The sequence below is a fragment of the Orbicella franksi genome, chromosome 14 (genome assembly GCF_964199315.1).
Source record: "Orbicella franksi chromosome 14, jaOrbFran1.1, whole genome shotgun sequence".
Lineage (NCBI taxonomy): Eukaryota > Metazoa > Cnidaria > Anthozoa > Scleractinia > Merulinidae > Orbicella > Orbicella franksi.
This window is the reverse complement of record NC_138158.1, coordinates 11,806,551-11,827,794: the sequence shown is the minus strand read 5'-3', so window position 1 is coordinate 11,827,794 and position 21,244 is coordinate 11,806,551. Positions and strand designations below refer to the sequence as shown.

At 40.1% G+C, this 21,244-nt stretch overlaps 2 protein-coding genes across 3 annotated transcripts in view; both read right to left on the bottom strand.

The window, feature by feature from the left end:
* Positions 1–981: 981 nt before the first annotated feature.
* LOC145467665 (DNA mismatch repair protein MutS-like) overlaps positions 982–21,244 on the bottom strand; it is a 36,459-nt gene continuing 16,196 nt past the window's right edge. Inside the window, exons 4-11 of one of the 2 annotated variants that reach the window (XM_081451266.1) lie at positions 15,909–16,499; positions 14,210–14,511; positions 12,816–13,059; positions 8,382–8,631; positions 7,240–7,326; positions 6,817–6,960; positions 6,100–6,302; positions 982–1,432 (exon numbers count right to left, since the gene is read on the bottom strand). In XM_081451266.1, coding sequence (XP_081307392.1) covers positions 1,091–1,432; positions 6,100–6,302; positions 6,817–6,960; positions 7,240–7,326; positions 8,382–8,631; positions 12,816–13,059; positions 14,210–14,511; positions 15,909–16,499 — 2,163 coding nt within the window. In that variant the 3' untranslated portion in view covers positions 982–1,090. Of the gene's footprint in view, positions 1,433–6,099; positions 6,303–6,816; positions 6,961–7,239; positions 7,327–8,381; positions 8,632–12,815; positions 13,060–14,209; positions 14,512–15,908; positions 16,500–21,244 lie in introns of those variants that run through there. The other variant, XM_081451267.1, reaches the window with a different exon arrangement.
* On the bottom strand, positions 8,937–11,479 carry LOC145467672 (uncharacterized). Its single transcript, XM_081451274.1, has one exon. It carries the CDS (start codon positions 11,477–11,479, stop codon positions 9,359–9,361), a length of 2,121 nt encoding a protein of 706 aa, XP_081307400.1. The 3' UTR covers positions 8,937–9,358.

Below are 21,244 nucleotides of genomic sequence, written 5' to 3'. Positions count from 1 at the left end.
GAAATTCATTGTCAATAACAGGACCGACGCATGAAAAATGACGTCAATTTGTTTTTTACGATAACAAACAGTCAAATTGTCCGCTCTCACACGTTGACGCATCGCATAATTTTCTAAATTCAGGTGTGTCTGTCCGCTTATTGACAATGAAACTTAGCTAATGAGCGCGCGAGAATTTCTGCAGTTATCGTAAAACTATAGGGACCTTTAGCAATGACGACGAGAACGTGAACGTCACCGACCGGAAGTTGGGAAAACGAACTTCGATGCTACCACGCATGCCCAATCGAGCACGACTCGTCGTCCATATCTCGTTCAGGACGCCATTTGCCGCCATCTGCCGTCTTGCCGAGAACGTGAGTATGTTTTATTTGTTTTCTAATTTCTTGTTACGTATCTTAGGAATTTCTTCAATCTAAAGGGTCGGCTAGTGAATAAAAACAGTGCCGAAGTAATTTGATCGTACCGTGATGGAAAAAAAAATTGATTTCTTTCGAGTTGCAGGTAGAACTTTACAGTATAAAGTGGAGAAAGCAATGGCGGATGATAATAAAAGTACTGCAGGGTACGTAGTAGTGCTTTTGTAAATACAAATCGCGGGCATTTCGTTATAGTTTTGTAATTTATACCAGTTGGCATTTTTAAGAAGAGTTCTGGGCTTTGAAGAATATCCGAACTGCTCGGATCGACTATCAACTTAGCTTAGCTTTGAATCACTTGACGTTGATTACAACACTGAATAAACGTTAAATTGTTTTAGTGGATAATTTTTGCATTTTCAAATTAACGGGACATTTGAAATTTGCTCGACATTTTCCTTTTGACTGCCACAGAAAGCTGCAGTAAAGGACTCGTCCACGTAACCGGTTTACTAAAGTGTTTACGTTTCCCGCCGTGGACGACGGTCCCGTTCCAGGCCCGAATCGGTCAAATACGTCGTCGTCCACGTTCTCGTCGTCATTGCTAAAGGTCCCTTATGTTATGCAACCTCCGACATAAGTTTGCAATAGTTTGAAAACTAGCTTCAACCTTCAACTTCCAACACAAATTGCTTTGCTAGGTTTTCTCAACATCGATCCCACTTAGTTCTTCAATAGGATTCACTCTGCGCTTTTGCTTTTAGGTCATAAATAATTTCCAAGGCTTGCTTGGGTGTTATTAACTCTGGATTGAGTACTAAAAGCGCTTTAGTGAGTTCATTTTCAATTTGCAAATCATTGGAAGGAATCGGCGCCATTTCCGCACTTGATGTAGAATGATGTTCAAATGAGTTCTTTTTCATTCTTGTATGTTTTTCTTCCTCAGTAACCTCAAGCTTATCGTCTTTTTCTTCTAAATCATGTAGAATTTCTCTTGCACGAGTTTCAACTGCTGCAGGAACTCCTGCGAGTTTTGCTACGTCGATGCCGAAGGATTTCCGATCACATCCATGCTAAAGGAAAAAAAAACAAAACAAAACAAAAACAGATGGGTTGAAGCAAAATAATGCGTGTACCTTAGTGCCGACCGTTTTCCTACGACATGGGAAAACGGAATTCATACTTCCAGTTTCGTTTTTCGTTTACCCACGCCATCGGAAAAGGAAATTTGAACTTATATTTTCGTTTTTCGTTCTCTCGTACAACAGAATTGCAATTGTCATTTCCGTTTTTCATCTTCTATTTTCGTAAGACTTTGAAAAACGGAATTTGAACTTCGATTTCGTTTTCGTGTTCTTTTATACTATCTAAGACAGTAAAAAAGTTGTAAATAGTAAAAACTCAGTGCCAAATTAAAAACGATGTTATCGCAGACGTTTCGGGCCTAGCCCTTCCTCAGTGCTAAGTTTAGTTTTGAATGGGACACGCCATTCAATAAATAAACAGTTCCACGCGCGACTCTAACGGATAAGTAAACTGAGCGCGCGCGCGTGAAGCTGTTTAGAAAATAAAATCCACGTAACAAGGGTAACAAGATGAAAAATTAGGCGCATTTCGTCACGGCGTCTGGCGTTGTTACTACCCCTGTATTGTTTTAAGCAGCGAACCTACATGTCGTCTAGTCCGTGTCAAGGCTTGTTGAAATGTTCCGCAACAGGGAAACCGGGCGGGTTTCTAGTAATAGCTCGAAGGTGTTCACCAGTGCGTTCCCTGAGTATGCGTCCGGTTTCCCCAATGTATAGGACCGGGCAGCGACGACATGAAGTGCAGCAGACCACGTCGCCGGATTTACAGGTGAAATGCTCCCTTATGGCGATGTTGTGTCGTGGTCCTTCGATGATGGTGGTGGCTGATACTGAGTGCACGTACGACATCTGGGGGTGTCACAAGGGTATGTGCCGGCCGGAGACCCAGGGTGACTTTGCAGGGAAGTGTGCACAAGAATATAGCGAATATTCTGGTCTCGTCGATAGGATGTTAAGGGAGGAAAGAGGGAAAATCTCCTTGGTGGTTTCGTCGTTCATCAGAATGCTGAAGTTCGTCAGAAGGATCTTTTTGATGTGATTGTTGAAAGGATGGTACGTCAACAATGAACACCAGGGGAATCCTGTCTGTGCCGTTGGTGACTACTTTGGCGTTTTGGATGGCATCACGCCTACTGACCCCCGACACCCGTTGGAGGCGGTCTTCGAGGGGTGTGCGAGAGTATCCGCGCTTCTCAAAAAAGGTACACATTTCATGTGCTTTCCGCTGGAAATCGCGCTCCACACTACACAGACGTCTGATCCAAAGGAGCTGACTGTAAGAAATGTTCTTCTTGCAGTGTAGGGGATCTGATGAGCTGTGATGGAGATAGCTATGGGTATCAGTTGGGTTGCAGTGTACAGACCGGATAGAACAACAACCTCTGCAGTACAGAGGTTGTTATTCTATCCGGGAGATCTCCGTCCTCAGTGATGGTATGAGTAAATTGTAGATCTTCGGAAATCTTCGGAAGGTTTCGTGGGGCCTCCGATAATCTTCGGAAGGTTAATAGCTTAATTTCATTGGCTGCGACAAACTGTCCTATTTTTCGCAATTTGGACAGTTTCTGCGTTTTTAGCGCAGCGGGATGGTTTGGGGGTTGATGTGGCTAATGCACTATTGCACTATGGCACTATGGAAATATGGAAATAAGGTGTAATGGACGGTGTATGTACCTACCTTACTGCTATGATCACTTCAAAAAGCTATATATTTGTTTCAGAAAGCCCCTTACTCTCCTTGTGGTACTTTTCTCTTTAGAACAAGACCAATATTTGCTCTAAACGCATGCGCAGATTAATAAGTGTTAGTGTCAACTACATATATCAGGTGGAAGATACATTTCATACAAGATCACACACTAACGTTGAGCGCTTTTCTTTGTGGTAGTCACACGCATGCGTTCTAGCATCGTTAGCACGATACAAGGATGTTACTGTGACTGTTTTGGAATTACGCCTAGCTTGGTTCAAGAAATATCATCTGTTTCCAAACTACACCAGTGCTTTTATTTCATCCTTTAATTGTCTCCATCAAAGAGACCAAAATGTTCATACCCGCAGCCGAAACTCTCCCGAGTAAGTGGCATTAAAACTTGTCAAATTGAATAAAAAACCCAGCAAACTGCTGAAATATTGCTGCAGACTCCGTGGCACCTACTGAAAACATAAATTTTATCAGTCTGATCAGTCTTTGAGGGGAATCGTTCACCGATGAAGGATATAATCTCGGTCAAGTAGCGTTGTTTACTTTCAATATCTCTCGTTGAAACGCTCCTCAGTTGTACTAATCGATATCAGTGTGTATTCTAAATTTAAGTGGTTTTATTGTTAACGCCAAAGGTGGAAAGGGAACGTGCTGTTCCTTGACAATTTGATAATTAGATTAGTTCAGTTCCTGTTTATCGGTCAAAAGAACATTTGCGTTTTAAATAAAGCAAATCGTTCGTCTTCCATTTCTTCATCCGACATTCAACTTTCTTCCATTTAACGCATCATCCGTGTGTTTTCGAGAAAACAAGAGTTTTAGGTTACATACCTTTGCGAGGAAAACAAGTGTCAAGTTACAAACGTTTTCGTGAAGAGTAAAATTGTCACGTTCGCAACTTAAATGTATTATTTAATTAAAAATGAGCAGAAATCAACGTAAAACACTACAGGAAAATTCGAGAGCTGTCTTGACAAACTGTCTTGACTAGCAAGGTCAGTACAAACCAGGAGTGAATGGCAGGGGTTATATAGGAACTGTGTCATGAGTACTGCGTCAGAGCTATGCATTACACTCTGCACTATCTGAGATTGTCTCACTAGTTACTCAAAGTCCTTATTGAAAACTGTCCAAATTAAATCCCAAATTGGACAGTTTTCAGAAATCAAAGGATAATAGCTGCGCTGACAATACTGGATTAACTGACTGCTATATAATTAAATACAGAAACAGGCTTCCTTAGGCTTACCTTGGACTCTACAAGGAGGGAAAGCGAGTGGAAACCATCAAATTCTCTAGCCAAGAAAAAAGCAATGAGCCACGCCTAGTAAACACAATCGATCTCACTTCCTGACTTTGACTTGCATCAATTCTTTGACCTTGCCGGCCGCGCTGTTGTGACCGATACATGACCACAGTCAAAAATACCTCTCTCAGCTTTCATCTACGTGTGAGCAAAAGCCCATGGGCAAAATACCACATATTTACAAAAGCGAAACACATGAACCAAAATAGCCGCTCTCAACTTTGGAGGTCTTCGAGGAACTCGTACCCAGGCTCTCTATGTTATCGGCCAAAAGTTTACCTCTGAGTGAGTGACACATTTGCATATTCTGCCCCATAACAATTATCGTTTCTACGCTTCGCGTATCCACGACTAAAAACGAACGACGAAAAAAGGAAATGACAATTAGAATTCTGTTGTCCAAAGTTGTGGGAAAACGATTAACGAAAATAGAAGATCGAATCCATTTTCAATGTAGTGGGAAAACGAAAAACGAAAATGGAATTCCGATGGCGTGGGTAAACGAAAAACGAAACTGGAAGTTCGAATTCCGTTTTCCCACATCGTAGGAAAACGGTTAGCACTAAGGTACATGCAATGAAAATCATATTGTTAAACCAGCCATAAGTCGATAATGGATTCTCATTTAAGGCGGGGGTTAACATGAAGGCCATATTTTTGCTGGGTATTATGGTTTGAATGCAAATATCTCGTTCACGTTTCAAGCAGTGAAAAATCTCTCTGCTCATTTCACATGGCTACGTTTTGGGCTGTTTTGTAAATTCTTTGGTGATTTTTGGGTATATTTGGGGATAAATAGTTTTTCTCAAAGGATTAGTACAATTTATGGAAATAGGAAATTTTGAAGATCTGATGTTGTTTTAAAATTAGAATTTGAAGTTAGAAATTGGTAGACGTACACCAAACAGTTGCCCACCAACCTGGTGGTGTTCCAAACCCCTTTTTATCCTTTTAATCCCTCTTTAAACTTCCTAAAATTTCACTTAAATTCATGTGTACCCCCGCCTTAAAGGCTTGTTGATCTCTCAGTTCTGCACATGTGCAGATTATGACTAACGGTCTAATTTTCAGAGTTGGCTTGGATGGGGAAATTTCTAAGTTCCATCAATCTTCTAGAAACTAAAAAAGTCATAGCAGGACCGTAGCAAGTAACAAGCGCCTCTAGTCAAAAATACTACAAAAAGGCATAAAGAGTGCAGTACTAAATGGAGTGTACAGTTCAAGAACCATTCAAGTATCTATCATTGGGATTCAGTTACGACTGGAAACACGTTCATTTATCACTCAATGTTGGGTTCCAATCCTCTTATCTGCCACTAGATGGATTTGTGTTTCAATTCTTACGCGCTTTCTAAATAGGTCAGTCTCCCACCAGCTAGAATTTTAACTCGTTTTCTGTTCTATTTATAATATTTGTTTGCAAATTTGGTGTTCCCAGTTTGACCAACAGTGCTCAATACACTGATAAAGAGATGTACTTACCTTATTTATTTTTTATTCAGTTAGCCAGAAGAGCACTGTGGCCAAGGTTAGCCTCAATAATGCTTTGACTGGCCTGTTTACGGATAGCTCTCATTTACTTGCTTCAATTTTAATTATTTTTATATGGCGTTTGCTGCGATGTGAATTACACTTCTTACTTACAGTGACTTTAAACGTGAAACTTAACCCATCCTGGGAATGTTTGGCCGTGACATGGTAGCAGTCAACACGTGGTAGAATATGGCTGAGTTTAGCTAACTGATGGTAGTGCGTAGAGGCTAATGTTCTGCACTTTATGCAGTTGTGAAGATGCTCGATTACGGACCAGGCAATGGAAAGACCATCCAACATGGAAGTACCACGGCCTTCGAAAAAAAATCCAAACCAAAAGTTATGAAGAAAAAAATGTGAAGCAAATCCCTGTTATGAAGTACTGTGACACGCGGGCGTCGCCTAGAATAGCTTAGAATGAATAATAATCATGTCGCTCTACGGCAGAAGGCTGAGGAGACGTTCTTATGAGAAGGATTGAGAGGTTTATATATTGGTACATATAATCACCAAGGAACGGAACGCTCTATTGAGATAACAGGTTCACAAAAATGAGTACTAAGCACCCCCGGCAATATTTATGATAGAACTGTACAAGAAAAATGAGGCCATTTCAATACAATTAAAGTTCGCATTCTTTTTTCAGAACGTGTTTGAGGGCAGGCTAAGATAAAAGTTCAAGAAAGGATCTTTTCAGGAAAAGTAATGGACCTAAGCTTTTCATCCAAACCCGTAAAATACAGCATTTAATTTTCTTGTACAACACTCAGGAGTGTGAAGTAAAGCAACGAACAGTGAGTCCTTTAACAAACCACGCTGAGTTCTTACCTACTTCGTCCACTACAACTAAAGACTTGTCAGTGGCTTGTGCTAAGATGAAAGCTGTTTCCAACATCTCAGACATAAAAGTTGACTGATGTTGTACTAGATTGTCACTAGCTCCGATCCTTGCAAATACTCGATCAACAATCCCTAAACAATATACCAAAACAATATCAGAGTTTAAATAGGCGTTTCGTCCACAAAATCACCCCGTCAGGCGTGCATGGTTCGAGATGTTAGAAGTCTTTCCTTTCCTCGCTGTTATTTCAAATTCAGTTATCAGATTATTTTTGCAAACACAGTAGCGTTTTTCATTTCTTTTGGTGAAAACAACAATGAACAGAACTGAAAGGTTCAAATACTTGTAAATCTGATTAAAATCAATTAAAAAACAAACATAGGAAGCGATGTGATGTTTACAGTACTTACCTATTGTTGCACTTTGGGCTGGAACAAATGATCCAGCCTGAGCGAGAATGGCTATCAAAGCATTTTGACGTAGAAATGTACTCTTACCTGTGGGATCAATCATATTGTCAGCTACTCATAACATATATTTATTCATTCTTATTTAATCATGAAGCTAAGGGTAGGACAGTGTGTTTGTTGAGTCACTACCTCAATGCACTACTATTACACCTAATAATAAAACATAAGTTTTGAATATGTACAAGCTCGTTACTGACAGAGTGTACAGAGATGAAATGTTGATGTTGTGACCAGTGGAAAAAAAATGGATAGAGCCAACCAAACATTCTGCTTACTATCAAAGGTGAAATCTGAAGCGACACAGTGGACAGGATTGTCTCAGTATGTCTCTGGTGTTCTGCACAAGCTACAGCAACGGTTGTTGTTTGTATCCTTTTTTCATTGTACATGCAAATAAAGGTTTAAATAAAAAATAATATTGCACTTCAGGCATTCTACAACTTAAAAAATAAAATAAATTAATATAAAATAATTTCCTGTGCTCAGACCGCAATAAATTTTTTTAAACAGTGGAATATTTTATGAAGACATGATTGATCATCGCAGTTTACTGTTATACACACAACTTAAGCAGTTGTGAAATTAGAGCCTGAAAAAAAATTCAGGCTTGAACGGGATTTGAACCCATGACCTCTGCGATACCGGTGCAGTGCTCTACCAACTGAGCTATCAAGCCAACTGCGAGCTGGTCACATTGTGAGTTTGTAATGTACCTGTAGACGATGAAGAACGCAAATGAATATATGAAAGATCGTATATTTGAACTGCGGAGAAAGATATGAAGACATGACTGATCATCCAGTTATACACACAACTTAAGCAGTTGTGAAATTAAAGCCTGAAAAAAAATTCTGGCCTGAATTTTTTTATTTTTTGGAATATTTTGTTTGGCTCATCCGAACTGCATCAGCCACGCTCTGAGTACAGCCGGGAAATTATTTTATCTTTTAAACATGATTCCAGAGCAGGATAACAATATTCTTTGATTAAAATAATTTCATTCATGGGATTCTAGCGTATGAAAATGTTTACTTGTTTATTTTGTGACCACTACGTCAAGGAAGCCCTGTTAGAATACTTACCACCCATGTTTGGACCAGTAACAATCCACACGTTCTTTTCTCCCAGATCAAGGTCATTACAAACAAAGCTGTTAGGCTGAAGCATGTCTACTACAGGATGTCGCCCACCTTTCACCAAAAATTCGTTCTGATTGCCTATAATGGGTTTGACATAACCTCTTTGCAAAGCCAGCAGCGCCAGAGAGGAAGACACATCTAACTCAGCCAATGAAAGAGCCATTTGTTTCAGACTCTCTGCATGGGATGTTACCTAGATAAGCCAAATGCAAGTTATACTGCATTCACATGATCACTACAAAAACATTTGTAGAATAAACAATGTTTATGACTAGCAAGTTTATCCAAAATGTGTTTGTAATTGCATTGCGCGCAGAAGTTTTTTGCCTTCCAAACACATGCCACACATGGTTTGTCTGACGGCAATTTTCAGGATTTTTTGAGAACTTCTTTTCTGACGGAACAACACCGTCATTCCTTTTTTATTTAACTCCACAATAATAATAATAATAATAATAATAATAATAAAAATAATAATAATAATTTTTTTTTTTATAAAAGCAAACTTTATTGAGCACTTTTCCATACAAACTTGAATCTTACATGTATCTGGTAAAAAAATTCAGAAATTCTGTTGTTCCTTAAGTTTTCGGTAATTATAATAGTAATAATAATATCAAAATAATAATAATAATAATAATTTATTATCATCATCGTCATATCATATATGTCATGATATCATGGTTATTACAACTAATGCTAATACTACTACTACTACTACTACTACCACTACTACTACTTTTTTTTTTTATAAATAAGGTATATACAAGGTAAAAGTAAGTAAAAGAAATAAACTATTAAAACCTATTTCAACAGTGTTTACATAATGGCTCCCTCCTGGGTTTCAACGTCAATATCGGTATATTACAAGGTAAAAGTAAATAAAAGAAATAAACTATTAAAACCTATTTCAACAGTGTTTACATAATGGCTCCCTCCTGGGTTTCAACGTCAATATCAATGTTCTTAAAGTCACAAAAGGCTTTCCTTCTAGCTCTTGAACCTCTTAGGCAGATTAGTGCGGATCTTAGTAAAGCGAAGGATGTCCTTGCTCTTATCCAGGAGATTGTTTTAGCATAATGTTCTCCTTTCTTGATGGAGATCAGCTGCGCCAGTCTGGAATGGTATTGCAGGCACTCGTTTCCCATGCCGCCTGTTGACGTGAAAATAAGGGGTGTAAAAGTTCCTTGTTCGATATCCAAAACCCTCCTCGCGTAAAGACGCTTCTTCTCGTTCTCATGATTGCGGTATATCTGTTGGAGCTCTAGGTCCCTATACGAATCAGCATTAGGGTGACAAACCCTCACGTCAAAGAATGCTGATCGTTGGTTCTCCCAGAACCCGCGCGCATGAATATCTAATCTCGCATCTGGAGCTCGATTAGAACCTCTTCCCAGCTGTTCACCCGAGATGTCTTGCAGGACAGGCTCAATCTCAACATCGGTACAAACCATATTCAGGAGTTCGGCTTCTAAGTCCCTCAGCTCATTGTGACGTTGGGTAACGAACCCACCTCTCTTGCATATCATTGCGTGGTCCACTGTAAAAGTATCACCGCATACACAGGTGGAGGGGATATCATCGACCGGCCAATCGTAGCGCAGTTTGATTGCATCGCGGAACTCTCTCTTATTTAGACTGAAACCCATTTCGCGAAGGGGGAGTACCGTCAGCCAAACAGATGACCCTTTTTCCGCAGCAAGGTCAAGTGCCCGTTGGACTTTCTGTGGAGCTACCCCTCGGATATGCTCTGCCCTGTCTTGGAGCACCGTTGCTCTCTCACTCCTCATTGCCTGTTGTAGTGGCTTGACCAAAGAATCATCCGGCATCTGATGGGATTGAGCCACGATCTGTTGGACCAGCGGGATGGTAACTTTGACGGAGGAGGATTGCTCAAGATTTGCGTCAAGACACGGGTTTGTCATGCCAAGCCCCCCTAGACGGACTGGCAGTGCTACAATGTCCCTGTCCAGCCGAGTGCACCTATGCTCCGTAATTGCAGGGATGAGCACCTTAGATATGGCATTCTCCAAAGGCTCCAATAATTCTTGAATATCAGGCAAAGTTCTCAAAAAATAGGTCCATCGGTGCTTGAGGCCAAAGGTGTAAGCAGCATAACACGCTTGAGGCTGAGAAAGAGCAAACTCTGCCAGCTTGGTAATCTCGCTGACCCAGTTGGTCACCTTCTCGCTAACGTATTCCTCTAGATATTCCCGTGAACCTATCACCGCACCCAGATGTTTTTGTCCCTCTACCGTCACATTGACAGCCGTGTCCTTGAACACTTCTTTCACGCTTGCCTCTTTATCTGGCTTTGAGATAATCCAACATTTCTTGGGGTTGGGAAAATAGCCAAAGACTGGGCCAAGGCTGTTGAGGACATCCCACCATTTCTTGATTTCCAGTACAGAGCCAGCTCCACAGGCATCGTCAGCAAACCAGCACTGTTTAATACTGGACGCCGCCTGCAGGCTTGTGATCAGCGGCTGCACACTTAAGGCGTAGAGGGCCATAGCAAGTGGGTCACCCTGTGTTGTTCCTTCAGCTGAAATGATCTCTTTGCCGCCGGTAATAAACAAGCGTGCCGACTTCCTGTAAGTATTGATGACATATGCTGCAATTACAGGGCAGAGAACCCGGATATTATGCAGTGAAGTTGCTCTGTTAAGTGCATTGAATGCATTAGAAGCATCGATGAGCAGTACCGCGTCCGTGTCATCTGCTTCAAATATGGCATGCATAGCATGTATAGCAGCCTCGCTGCCGGACTTTTCACCTGCGCATAGCTGGAGTGCACCACTCGCCTCAACCACGTCTCCCTTAGAAACGTTCATTACACACTTTCCAATAATCCTTCGTATCACCTCGCCGACCCCTATAGGCCTCACTGCACCTTCACCTTTATCCAGGGGAATCAATCGGCTTGCCACCAGTGGCTCTATGGTTGCAGGGTCGATATAAGTTGTACATAGAGTCCTTGTCATTGTGGCTATTGCCTCGCATAATTTTGTAGACGACTGTTTAAAGGATTTGCAAGCCATCATCAATAAAAATAATAATAATAATAATAATAATAATAATAATAATAATAATAATAATAATGATGATGATGATGATGGTTGACAAGTCACAGAATGACCCGAAATGTAGAATCTGTAAGCAGAGTAACGAGACCATTAGCCATATTGTAAGTTCGTGCTCGAAACTGGCACAAAAAGAATACAAAAGGAGTCATGATAACGTGGCTAGAGCAATCCATTGGGACCCGTCAGGAAAATGTGGGTTTGAACGAAAGGAGAGATGGTATGACCATGTTCCAGACAGTGTGTTTGAAAATGAGGATTACAAACTTCTATGGGACTTCAGTGTGCGAACAGACCATGAAATAGGGACTAGGAGACCGGATTTGGTGATCATTGACAAGAGAGACAAGAGCTGTCAGATTATAGATGTGGCAATTCCAGAGGATAATAGGGTGAGAGAGAAGGAAGATGAAAAAGTTGAAAAGTATCAAGATCTAGCAAGAGAAGTTCGAAAAAAGTGCGGTGTGAGGACAAAGGTTATTCCAGTGGTAGTGGGAGCATTGGGATCAATACCACTGAGATTGAAGGAAAATCTGAGAGCCATTGAGGTGGGCATTCCTGTTGGACTGATCCAGAGATGTGCATTGCTGGGGTCGGCAAGAATTCTTAGAAAGGTGCTGGAGATGTAGAAAGAAGAGAAAAAGCAAACAAGGGGTGTTTCTTGGCTTCCCTAGGAAACTTGTTGTTGCCCGGAGCCAATGACAAAACCAGCTTCAATATCATCAATAGCTGTGCGAATCTTTAATAATAATAATAATATTTAGTGAGGGAATCCAACTAGCCAAAGGCGGTTTTCAGTGGAGCCCTCCTAAATAAAAATCACCTAAAAATGACATAAATAAGAATTACCTAATAAATTACTACAAGCTACAATAAATCAGAGTAAAAAAGTTCGTATTAGTTAAAAAGTTAAAATTCTAAAGATTTAAATTAGTTAAAATCATTCAAAAAAGTTGTCAGTTTTGCTTTAAAAATAGATAAAACACGTGTGTCCTTTAATTCACATGGGAGGCTGTTCCAGTCCTTTGCTGCTTGATAAATGAACATTTGCTTGCCCCAGAAATCATGAAATCATAAAGTTCTAACCTGTATTTTTTTTTTCATACCTAATCATGACAGTACAGGTTCTCAAAACATCTGTCCATCAAAGTTATAAGTGAAGTTTGTGTTTTTTTCTCTACAAATTATCACTTGCCTTTCATATCAAGACCTTTTGGAGATTTCCCAGCTGAATTGAATGTACACATTTTAAGGACTAAAATCAATAATACTGGTTGTTTACTATTATTTGCACCTGATTACAAAGATCTTCTGACAGAGCCCTCTGAACTTGTTCATTTTGCTCTTGCAAGGCTTTCAATTTGGCATTCAATTCTTGTAGTTTCAAAGTGCTGTAGCGAAGTTTGCTTGAAGTACTATCCAACAGAACAAAGTCTTTGTTTCCTTCTAAAAGTGATTTCTTGGCTGCAGGGATTTCGACAACTCTTATGAAGGATTTGTGGTTGTTGATAACGAGGCGGGGAATTTTCAGACTCTCTCTGCAATCAAGAATGAAAAAAATAGCAAATTTGTTGCTCCGTATGCACAGTTTAACCTTAAAATCAAATTGATAAAAGTAAAAGATTCAGGTAACTAGAAACTACTGATCATTCCACTGCTTTGAAGTTAGAACTTAGTCTGAAGTGTCTGAGAGCTGAAAATGTGAGTACGTTACTGAGGTGGTTGTACATTGAAGAGAGATTTGAAAGTTAATACATGTATACATATACATATATACATAAACGCATACATAACATACTTTATCCGTCCCAGTTGGGCTTTTCAGAATAAAGGTACTATAAAATTAACAAAATAAATAAAAATAAATACAAGATATATAAAAGATACAATAAATACTGTTTTTTTTTCAGCTGAGTCACCAAACATCCATACCAGTGATTTTAGGATTGAATTTTTGAATGTACTGTCTTTATGCACATTTTGAGTTGCTTCCTTTCAAACTACAGTGTATGATATTGGTTTCTTTACTAGGTGAAAATGTATTACATAAACAGTGATCTCAGCAAAGATTGGCTTTGGCTTGATAAGTTCTTCTTACCTTTATTCAAAATATTACCATGCTATGAGGTTTTTTTAGTAACTTTATTTTTGCCATTATTGCTCAAATGTTCTGCGAAAATCATCTTAACTGTTTTCTTAAAGAACATAAGTCCTTTAGTGAAGGTTTCAACTTGAGTGCAAAGTCTAATGAGTTCCAGAATTTAACAGTTCTATTGTCAGAAGTATTTTCTTTGCCCGGTTGCGGTTTTGTAAAGAAAAATCTGTAAACTAGATAAGGCATCCAGCACACACCCAGTCATACATTTAAAAGTTGTTATCACTAGACGGTAGAGTAGATGCAGTCTCACTGGTAACCGCTCCAGATCTTTAACAATGAGGGAGACATGGTCATACTTCCTAACATGCTGCTGATAATACGGGCTGCAAAATTCTGCACAGCTAATGAGACTCCACCAGCAACTGCCACTAACCATTCATACATGTAATGTAGTGTGAACAGCCCTCTGGTTAGAATGACTACCACCCTAGTATCCTAATAAACACAGGTTAACCTGCTGAGAATGGTTAGCTTTGATCTGTAGGCCAGGATGACACAACTGGAAAGAAAAATGCACTGTAAAGAAGTACCTGTAATGTTCTTTCAATTTGTCAACTTCTCTTCCATTGTCGCCAAGTTTCTCCATGAGCTCATCTGCTTTGTTTGAATAGCCCTGCATGACACTGTACTCAGACATAAGCTCACCAACTGCAGAGTTGAGCTCATTGTACAAACCATCAAGCAAGCTGAAGTCCTTCATTAACAGCCCATCAATAACCTGAAGGTCACCACTAAAGTATGCATCATAAAGTAGGGAAATAGCATTCTTGAAGAGGACTATTGCACTGTGTATGGCACGGAGATCACTCAGATTAGCAGAGCCAGTAGCAACCTTCAAAACAAACAAAGTTTTGATAAGATGGTTCCTGTTAGGAATAGGATTTTACACAGTAATATTCATGCATTAGAAAACAGCCCTAAGAAAATACACGCGCTGATTGGTTAAAAATCGTGTTTCTTTAACTCGATGGAAACACAGAACTAGCATGAGCTGTTGACATAATGATGGCGCGAGCAAAGAGAATTTACATTTTGATGATCAAAGTGAACAAGCTGTTTTTCTTTTTTTTGTTGCGGTGTTTTCTAAAAGAAATAGAAAACATGTTTTCCGTGTTTCTATCAAGTTATAGAAACACTCTTGAAACTTTGGGAGAATTCGAAAAAGCTGTGGCAACACTCACCTGCGGCTCGTGTTCCCACGGCATTTCTCGTTCTCCCAAACTTCTACTCCTGTGTCTATAACTCGATAGAAACACGGTACATGTTTTCTATTTCTTAAGTAAAGTATAGTATTAAGTAGTTTGAGAAGAAACTCCACAAGAGTTTTTTAAAGGATGGATAACACTCTTAATTAATAGTCCACTGAATAAAGTGTCAAAACCAACTACAGTGGATGGTGATGTACATTGTATCATAATAAATGATACGTTTTAGATAGCCTTAGCTAACATGTGACCAACTGACCTTCCCTGGTAAAAATATTTCAAAGATCCTCAATGATCTTTTTGAGAAATTTGTGAGGACAGAAGGTAAAAGATCTTCCGATGATACTGCAAAGAACTTCAATCAAGAATCATGCAAATAATTTACTTTTAGATACTGGTAAAATTGCCATGAAATATGTGTGAATCAAGAGAGATCCTTGCTCAGAACTTATGAGATCCTCATAATATTAAGAATCTTATTATAATAAGATTTTTCTAAAATCATTATTTAAGTGACTTTGAAAGATCCTTATCCGTAAAGATCTTTGGCAGTTCTTTGAAAACCTTAAAAGATCCTTCAAGATTGTGCAAGATCATTTTTCTTACCACGGTTGACTTTATTATCACTACTTCCCTCAGTACAAACATGCTATGCTAGGATTACCATGATGAAAATTACCAAAAACCTCACTCAGTTTATAAAATTGAAAATTTTTTTAAACATGATGATTGAGGCCAACACCATGACTCTACATACATGCTCAAAAACAGAAATCATAGGGAGGATGGGAGAAGGGAAGGTTACCTTATGATAACAAACACAACCTTTATCCCTCTTCTCTACACTCAGGCTCAAGTGGTGTGTTGGCAAACAAATTCCATTTTTTTATTGCACTGGAAAATTACACCTGTAAGATACTTATATAGCACATTATAGCAAGTTCAGATATCACATGTAGTGACTGCATGTAACATTTTGCCCCCACCATTTTCCATCTTAATGAAACTACTTCAATTTTCTTACCCTTTGCATTTTACGTTCTATATCTGGGCAGCCCCTCAAGGCCTTCTGCAGTTCCTCAGCAAGGTGCCTGTTCATACAAAAAAATTCAACAGCATCTAACCTCTTTTGAATAACATTAACCTCAGTTGATGGTGCACACAGACGTGAATGGAGCAATCTTTGTCCTGATGCAGTGGAAGTGTTATTCATGACTCCAAAAAGCGTAGCTTTCTTGTCTGTACCCATTAACGGTTTTGTCAGCTCCAGAGCTCTTCTTGTATTAGAATCTATTGCCATATGAGTTTGATGTGAGAACTTTGAAGGCTGACTTACAAGGGGAGCAACATCTCTTTGCGTGTATGATACAAACTTAAGGAGAGCTGCTCCTGCTGCCATTTCTAAGGATGAAAACTGTGATGAGACCTGGAGATACTTTGACAGTTCTGAAACAGTGCGTTGTTCACATGATGGATCCATATTGAACCAATCAGAAGGAACAAGGGTGAGGTGATAATCTTTCACACGTTCCAATGGAGAGCTTTTTAAGTTCCCTCCTGTTTTATGATTGTGTTGTACCTGAGCATCTTCCAAGTGTTCCTCAGCTATCAATATCTGTTTAAGAAAGAACAGTAACAAAATAAACCCTATTTGATTTTAATTTGGGAAGGTGAGAATGGAAGAGGAGAAAAAAGAGGCATACAGAAAGTTAAAAAATAAAAAATATTAACAGTAAATTGCAAATATATTATCTATGTGCAAAGTAAAAGCACAATTCAGACTGGTACACTTCTTAAAAGAATTATGCATTTCAGTGTCTCAACCAAAATAATCACTCAGTGTGCATGTTTAAGTCGACAATTTATTCATTCCAAGGAATGTGCTTTGCATACCAACTGTGAATTAACATTATTAATTAAAATTAATTAATTCTGAATCAGTAATTAAAATTTTTCAGGACTTTGGAGAAGGAGTCCGTTACATTGCACACCTGGATCGTGGAATATAAAGTGTAGTCTTTGGTAATGAGAACTTTGATTGAGGAATTGAACACTACTATTAATCACTTAAAGGCTAATATAAGCACATTAATATATGAATCACAAAATCCTCTGGAACAAACAGCATGTATGTGAGGAGCATTCTTCCGGCGAACGTTTGTTCATTAACATTAATGCCGTCCGTTGGGATGGGTGAACAAAACACTGCATGCTTGAATTTAAGTCTTAACTAATTTATATTCGAATCGGTCCTGTTAGTAAGTTAGTTGTTGTTCAGCAGCAGACTAAAAACAGTACTGATAATAGAGAAGAAGCAGAGAAATGTTTGTCCTCTTTAGAGAAAAACCTCCTCAAGAAGCCAGAAGTTGCGAGACGTTACAAAGAAGCGATGAATGCGAATTTCGAGAAGGGCTATGTTCGGAAGTTAGAAACTAACGAGGGATAAGATGGTCCAAGCTGGTACCTCCCACTCTTTCCAGTCATTAGGGAAGATAGAGAGACCACCAAAGTACGCATAGTGTTCGACTCAGCTGCACGTTACAAGGGCATTCCTTCAACGATGCGATGCTTACCGGGCCTAAACTTCAACAAGATGTCCTGGAGATACTTCTCCAATTTAGACAGAGACCTGTTGTCCTACTAGCGGACATCAAGGAAATGTTTTCTCAGGTTGTCCTCACTGAGAAAGACTGCAAGTATCACAGACTGTTATGGAGAGATCTTGATCCCACAAAGCCTGTGGATGTCTACGAAGCGGTCCTTTTAACCTTTGGAGACAGAGCATCCCCTTATCTCACCCAGTTCGTACTTCACAGTCACGCCTTAGACTTTAAAGAGAATTACCCAGCAACAGTGGTGGCAACAGTGGCCCAAAAGTGGTGTAGTAATCGAACAGAGGTGCTAGAAGAAATCCCACAAGAGGATCAAGCAACTGGAGTAGAGCTTGACGGATCAGAACTTCTGAGTGTCAAGACATTAGCAGTCCATTTGAATGCGAGTGAAGATGTTTTCATGTTTATCGTCAAAGAAATCAACCTGACCTTTTACACGAAGTGAGGCCTGTTAAGTCATATTGCTACACTGTTTGATCCATTTCACTTCTTCTTCATCAGAGCAAAAATGGCACTACAAGAAGCCTGGTTACGAGGTCTTGATTGGGATGAAGAGTTTCCTGACGATTTAAAGTCGACCACTCTTCAGTGGACCAAACAGTTGCCCAAAGCTCCACAGGTTAAAATCCCACGTTGCTATCGACACCACAAGGAAGCAGTGGAAGACATCTCACTTCATACATTCATTGACGCGTCCCGACTAGCCTATGCCGCAGTAAGCTACGTAAGATATGGACACGTGAGTGGACAGATCTCAGTTGCCCTGGTAACAGCCAAAGCAAGAGTAACTCCGATTAAATCCATCAGCATCCCGCACCTTGAGTTAATGGCAGCAGTACTCGGAGTGCGGAGTGTGGTTAGCTAGAAATTCCATTAAGTCAACACACCCTGTGGACGGACAGTATGGACGTAATCTACTGGATCCAGGGTCACTCAAGACGACTGAAACCGCTTGTTTCTAATTGAGTAGCTGAAATTCAACTTAAATCGGACCCAGCTCAGTGGCAACATGTACCAGGAGAACAAAACCCCACTGACGACGCAACAAGAGGTCTGGACCTGGAGAATTTATCCACTGAAAGTCGCTGGTTCCAGGGACCTGCCTTTCTACATGAGGGAGAGACATCCTGGCCTTTAGAAAGTCGCCTCTTTATGAGCGATTGCAGTGAGGAAGGTAGACAAGAGCTGGCTAAAATCAACCTCACGTTTCATTGCAAGCAGTCCCTGCCCTTGTTTGACATCGAGAGGTTTTCTTCCCGGTGCCGATTGTTAGGAGTTACAGCTTGGATCTTGAGATTCATGTCCAAAAGTAAAAGAGCAAGACTTCAGAAAAGCAAGGAGACCAGAAACACGCAAAACGACTTACTGGAAAAAGTCCTAGATCAGGTGGAAATCAGTAAGGCAGAGAGGTACTGGGTTTGAGAAACTCAAAGAGAACGCTTTTCTGAGGAATTAACAACCTTGAGAGGAGGAGGAAGTGTCTTGAGAAGCAGTCTGCTGTGGAGATTGTCACCATTTTTGGACAGTGATGGAATCTTACATGTCGGTGGGAGACTACAAATGTTGGTAGGAGACTACAAACTTGGAAGAAAACGCAGAGGTGAACAAATCATGGCACCCCTACCTGAAGGCAGAGTTGGCACATCATTGCGATGTTTCGCTCATTGTGGAGTCGATTTTGCTAGCCACTTTGTCATTAAGCTGACGAGAAAGGTGACTGCAAAGCATTATCTGTGCCTGTTTACCTGTGCGAGCACACGAGCAGTTCATCTAGAAATTGCTTACTCACTGGATACAGCCAGCTTTCTTAATGCATTTTCCAGAATGGTCACCAGACGTGGAAAACCAGAGCTGATGATTAGTGACAATGGAATGAACTTCATGTCAGCTGAAAGAGAATTGTGTGACCTTGTCTTGACTTTGGATCAAACTTGGATCAAAGAACAGGTAGCTCATGACGGAATCCAGTGGCAATTTAATCCCCCTGGTGGATTGCATCATGGAGGAATTTTCGAAGCCTTCATCAAGTCTGCTAAAAAAGCTCTATGTGCAATCCTTGGAGAGTCCAGAACTACGGATGAAGAGCTACTGACTGCAGTGGTTGAAGTAGAAGGAATTTTGAATTCCTGTCCGCTCAGTTATTGTAGCAACGATCCCAACAATGAGCATGTTTTAACACCAAACCATTTCCTTTACAGCCAAATGGGTGGACAACTTGCACCCAGGGTCATTGATGACATTGCGTTCAACCCCAGAAATCAATGGCTGTTTACACAAGATCTCATCACCAAGTGCTGGAAAAGATTGATGAAGGAATACCTGTCGATCCTGAACACTCGAAACAAATGGGTTGAGGAGAAACACGACATTGCTCCTGGTGATGTGGTCCTGATGGGGGATCCCCATAACCCGTGAGGGAATTGGCCTTTGGGTCGAATTCAAGAGGTTTTTCCTGGCCCTGACGGGAAGGTCAGAGTTGTACAGGTTAGAACAGGAGGCAAAGATTATGTGCGACCTATCACAAAGTGGTGTCTGTTAGAGATGTAAGAGGACGGAAGAAAGAGAACACAGTCCTGTTCAAGGGGGAGGATGTTCTGGCAAACGCTTGTTCATTAACATTAACCCTGTCCGTTGGGACAGGCGAACAAAACACTGCTTGCTTGAATGTAAGTCTTAACTAATTAATATTCAAATCGGTCGTGTTAGTAAGTTAGTTGCCTTTCAGCTGTCGCAGAGTTCGGACTAAAAACAGTACGTTTAGTCGCTGCATTTTCGTTTCGAGTTTTGTAATAGTTGTAGAAGTTCGTATCGTCGAAACAAGCATAGTCAGTTTTTTGAAGAGTTGGAGATCTGAGTCAGCTGGTCCACATCCAGGGGAGGGGGGTGGGTTTAGAATTTCTGGGAATTCATGCATTTTTTATGTGTGTGTTTCACCTGAATCCTACCTAACACAGAATGGTTCGATTTGCATTCACTGATAAAATAGGTACCTCGGGCTTTCACAGCACTTACCACTGTACCAGTAACATCTATAATAACTGCTAAATAATCATGGTATTTTCTCAATGTGTAATTGCAGAACAGGCATAAATAATTATTTTGCAGGACACAGATCAGAGGAATGGGTCTGCATTGAGGGGATTATGGGTATGTTCCTGAAATAGGTATAGTTGTCAGCTATTAATTTGCAGCAGCCTAGGTCAGTACTTGCCTTAAAAAAAACAATGAATTCAAACCAATTTATTGTATTGCAAATTGGGAGGTATTTTCATATAGTAAATCTTTGCTTCCATGTGCCTCTGCCCCTGAGTTGGTGGCACTGAAGCTGATTCCAGCATGTGGGGTTATTAGGGTCTGTTTTCTGAAATGAGGTGTTGGAGAGTGATGTCACGCTACTTTTTTTGAAGATTATTTATTCTTATAACCCACGGTTAATGTCCTTGGCTCCAGCCTCAAGAGTCCTCATGGGCCCGATGAGGATGAGTGAGTGAGTGAGTGAGTGAGTGAATGTCCTTGGCTGAGAGATTGTCCTCAAAATTTCACATTTGCCCTCAAAGCTTTGCTTCTTGGCCAAATATTCATTTTTCAGACAATATCTCAGCCATGGACATTATCAGCCAACATACCAGGTCCCAGAAGGGGTTTATTTACTAAATAATAACACAAGCATGAAATTAACACATAGTCTTGCAATGAACTGTGATTGAGGTCCTTGCTGGCATGTATATTATGGGGCGCCGTTTGTAAA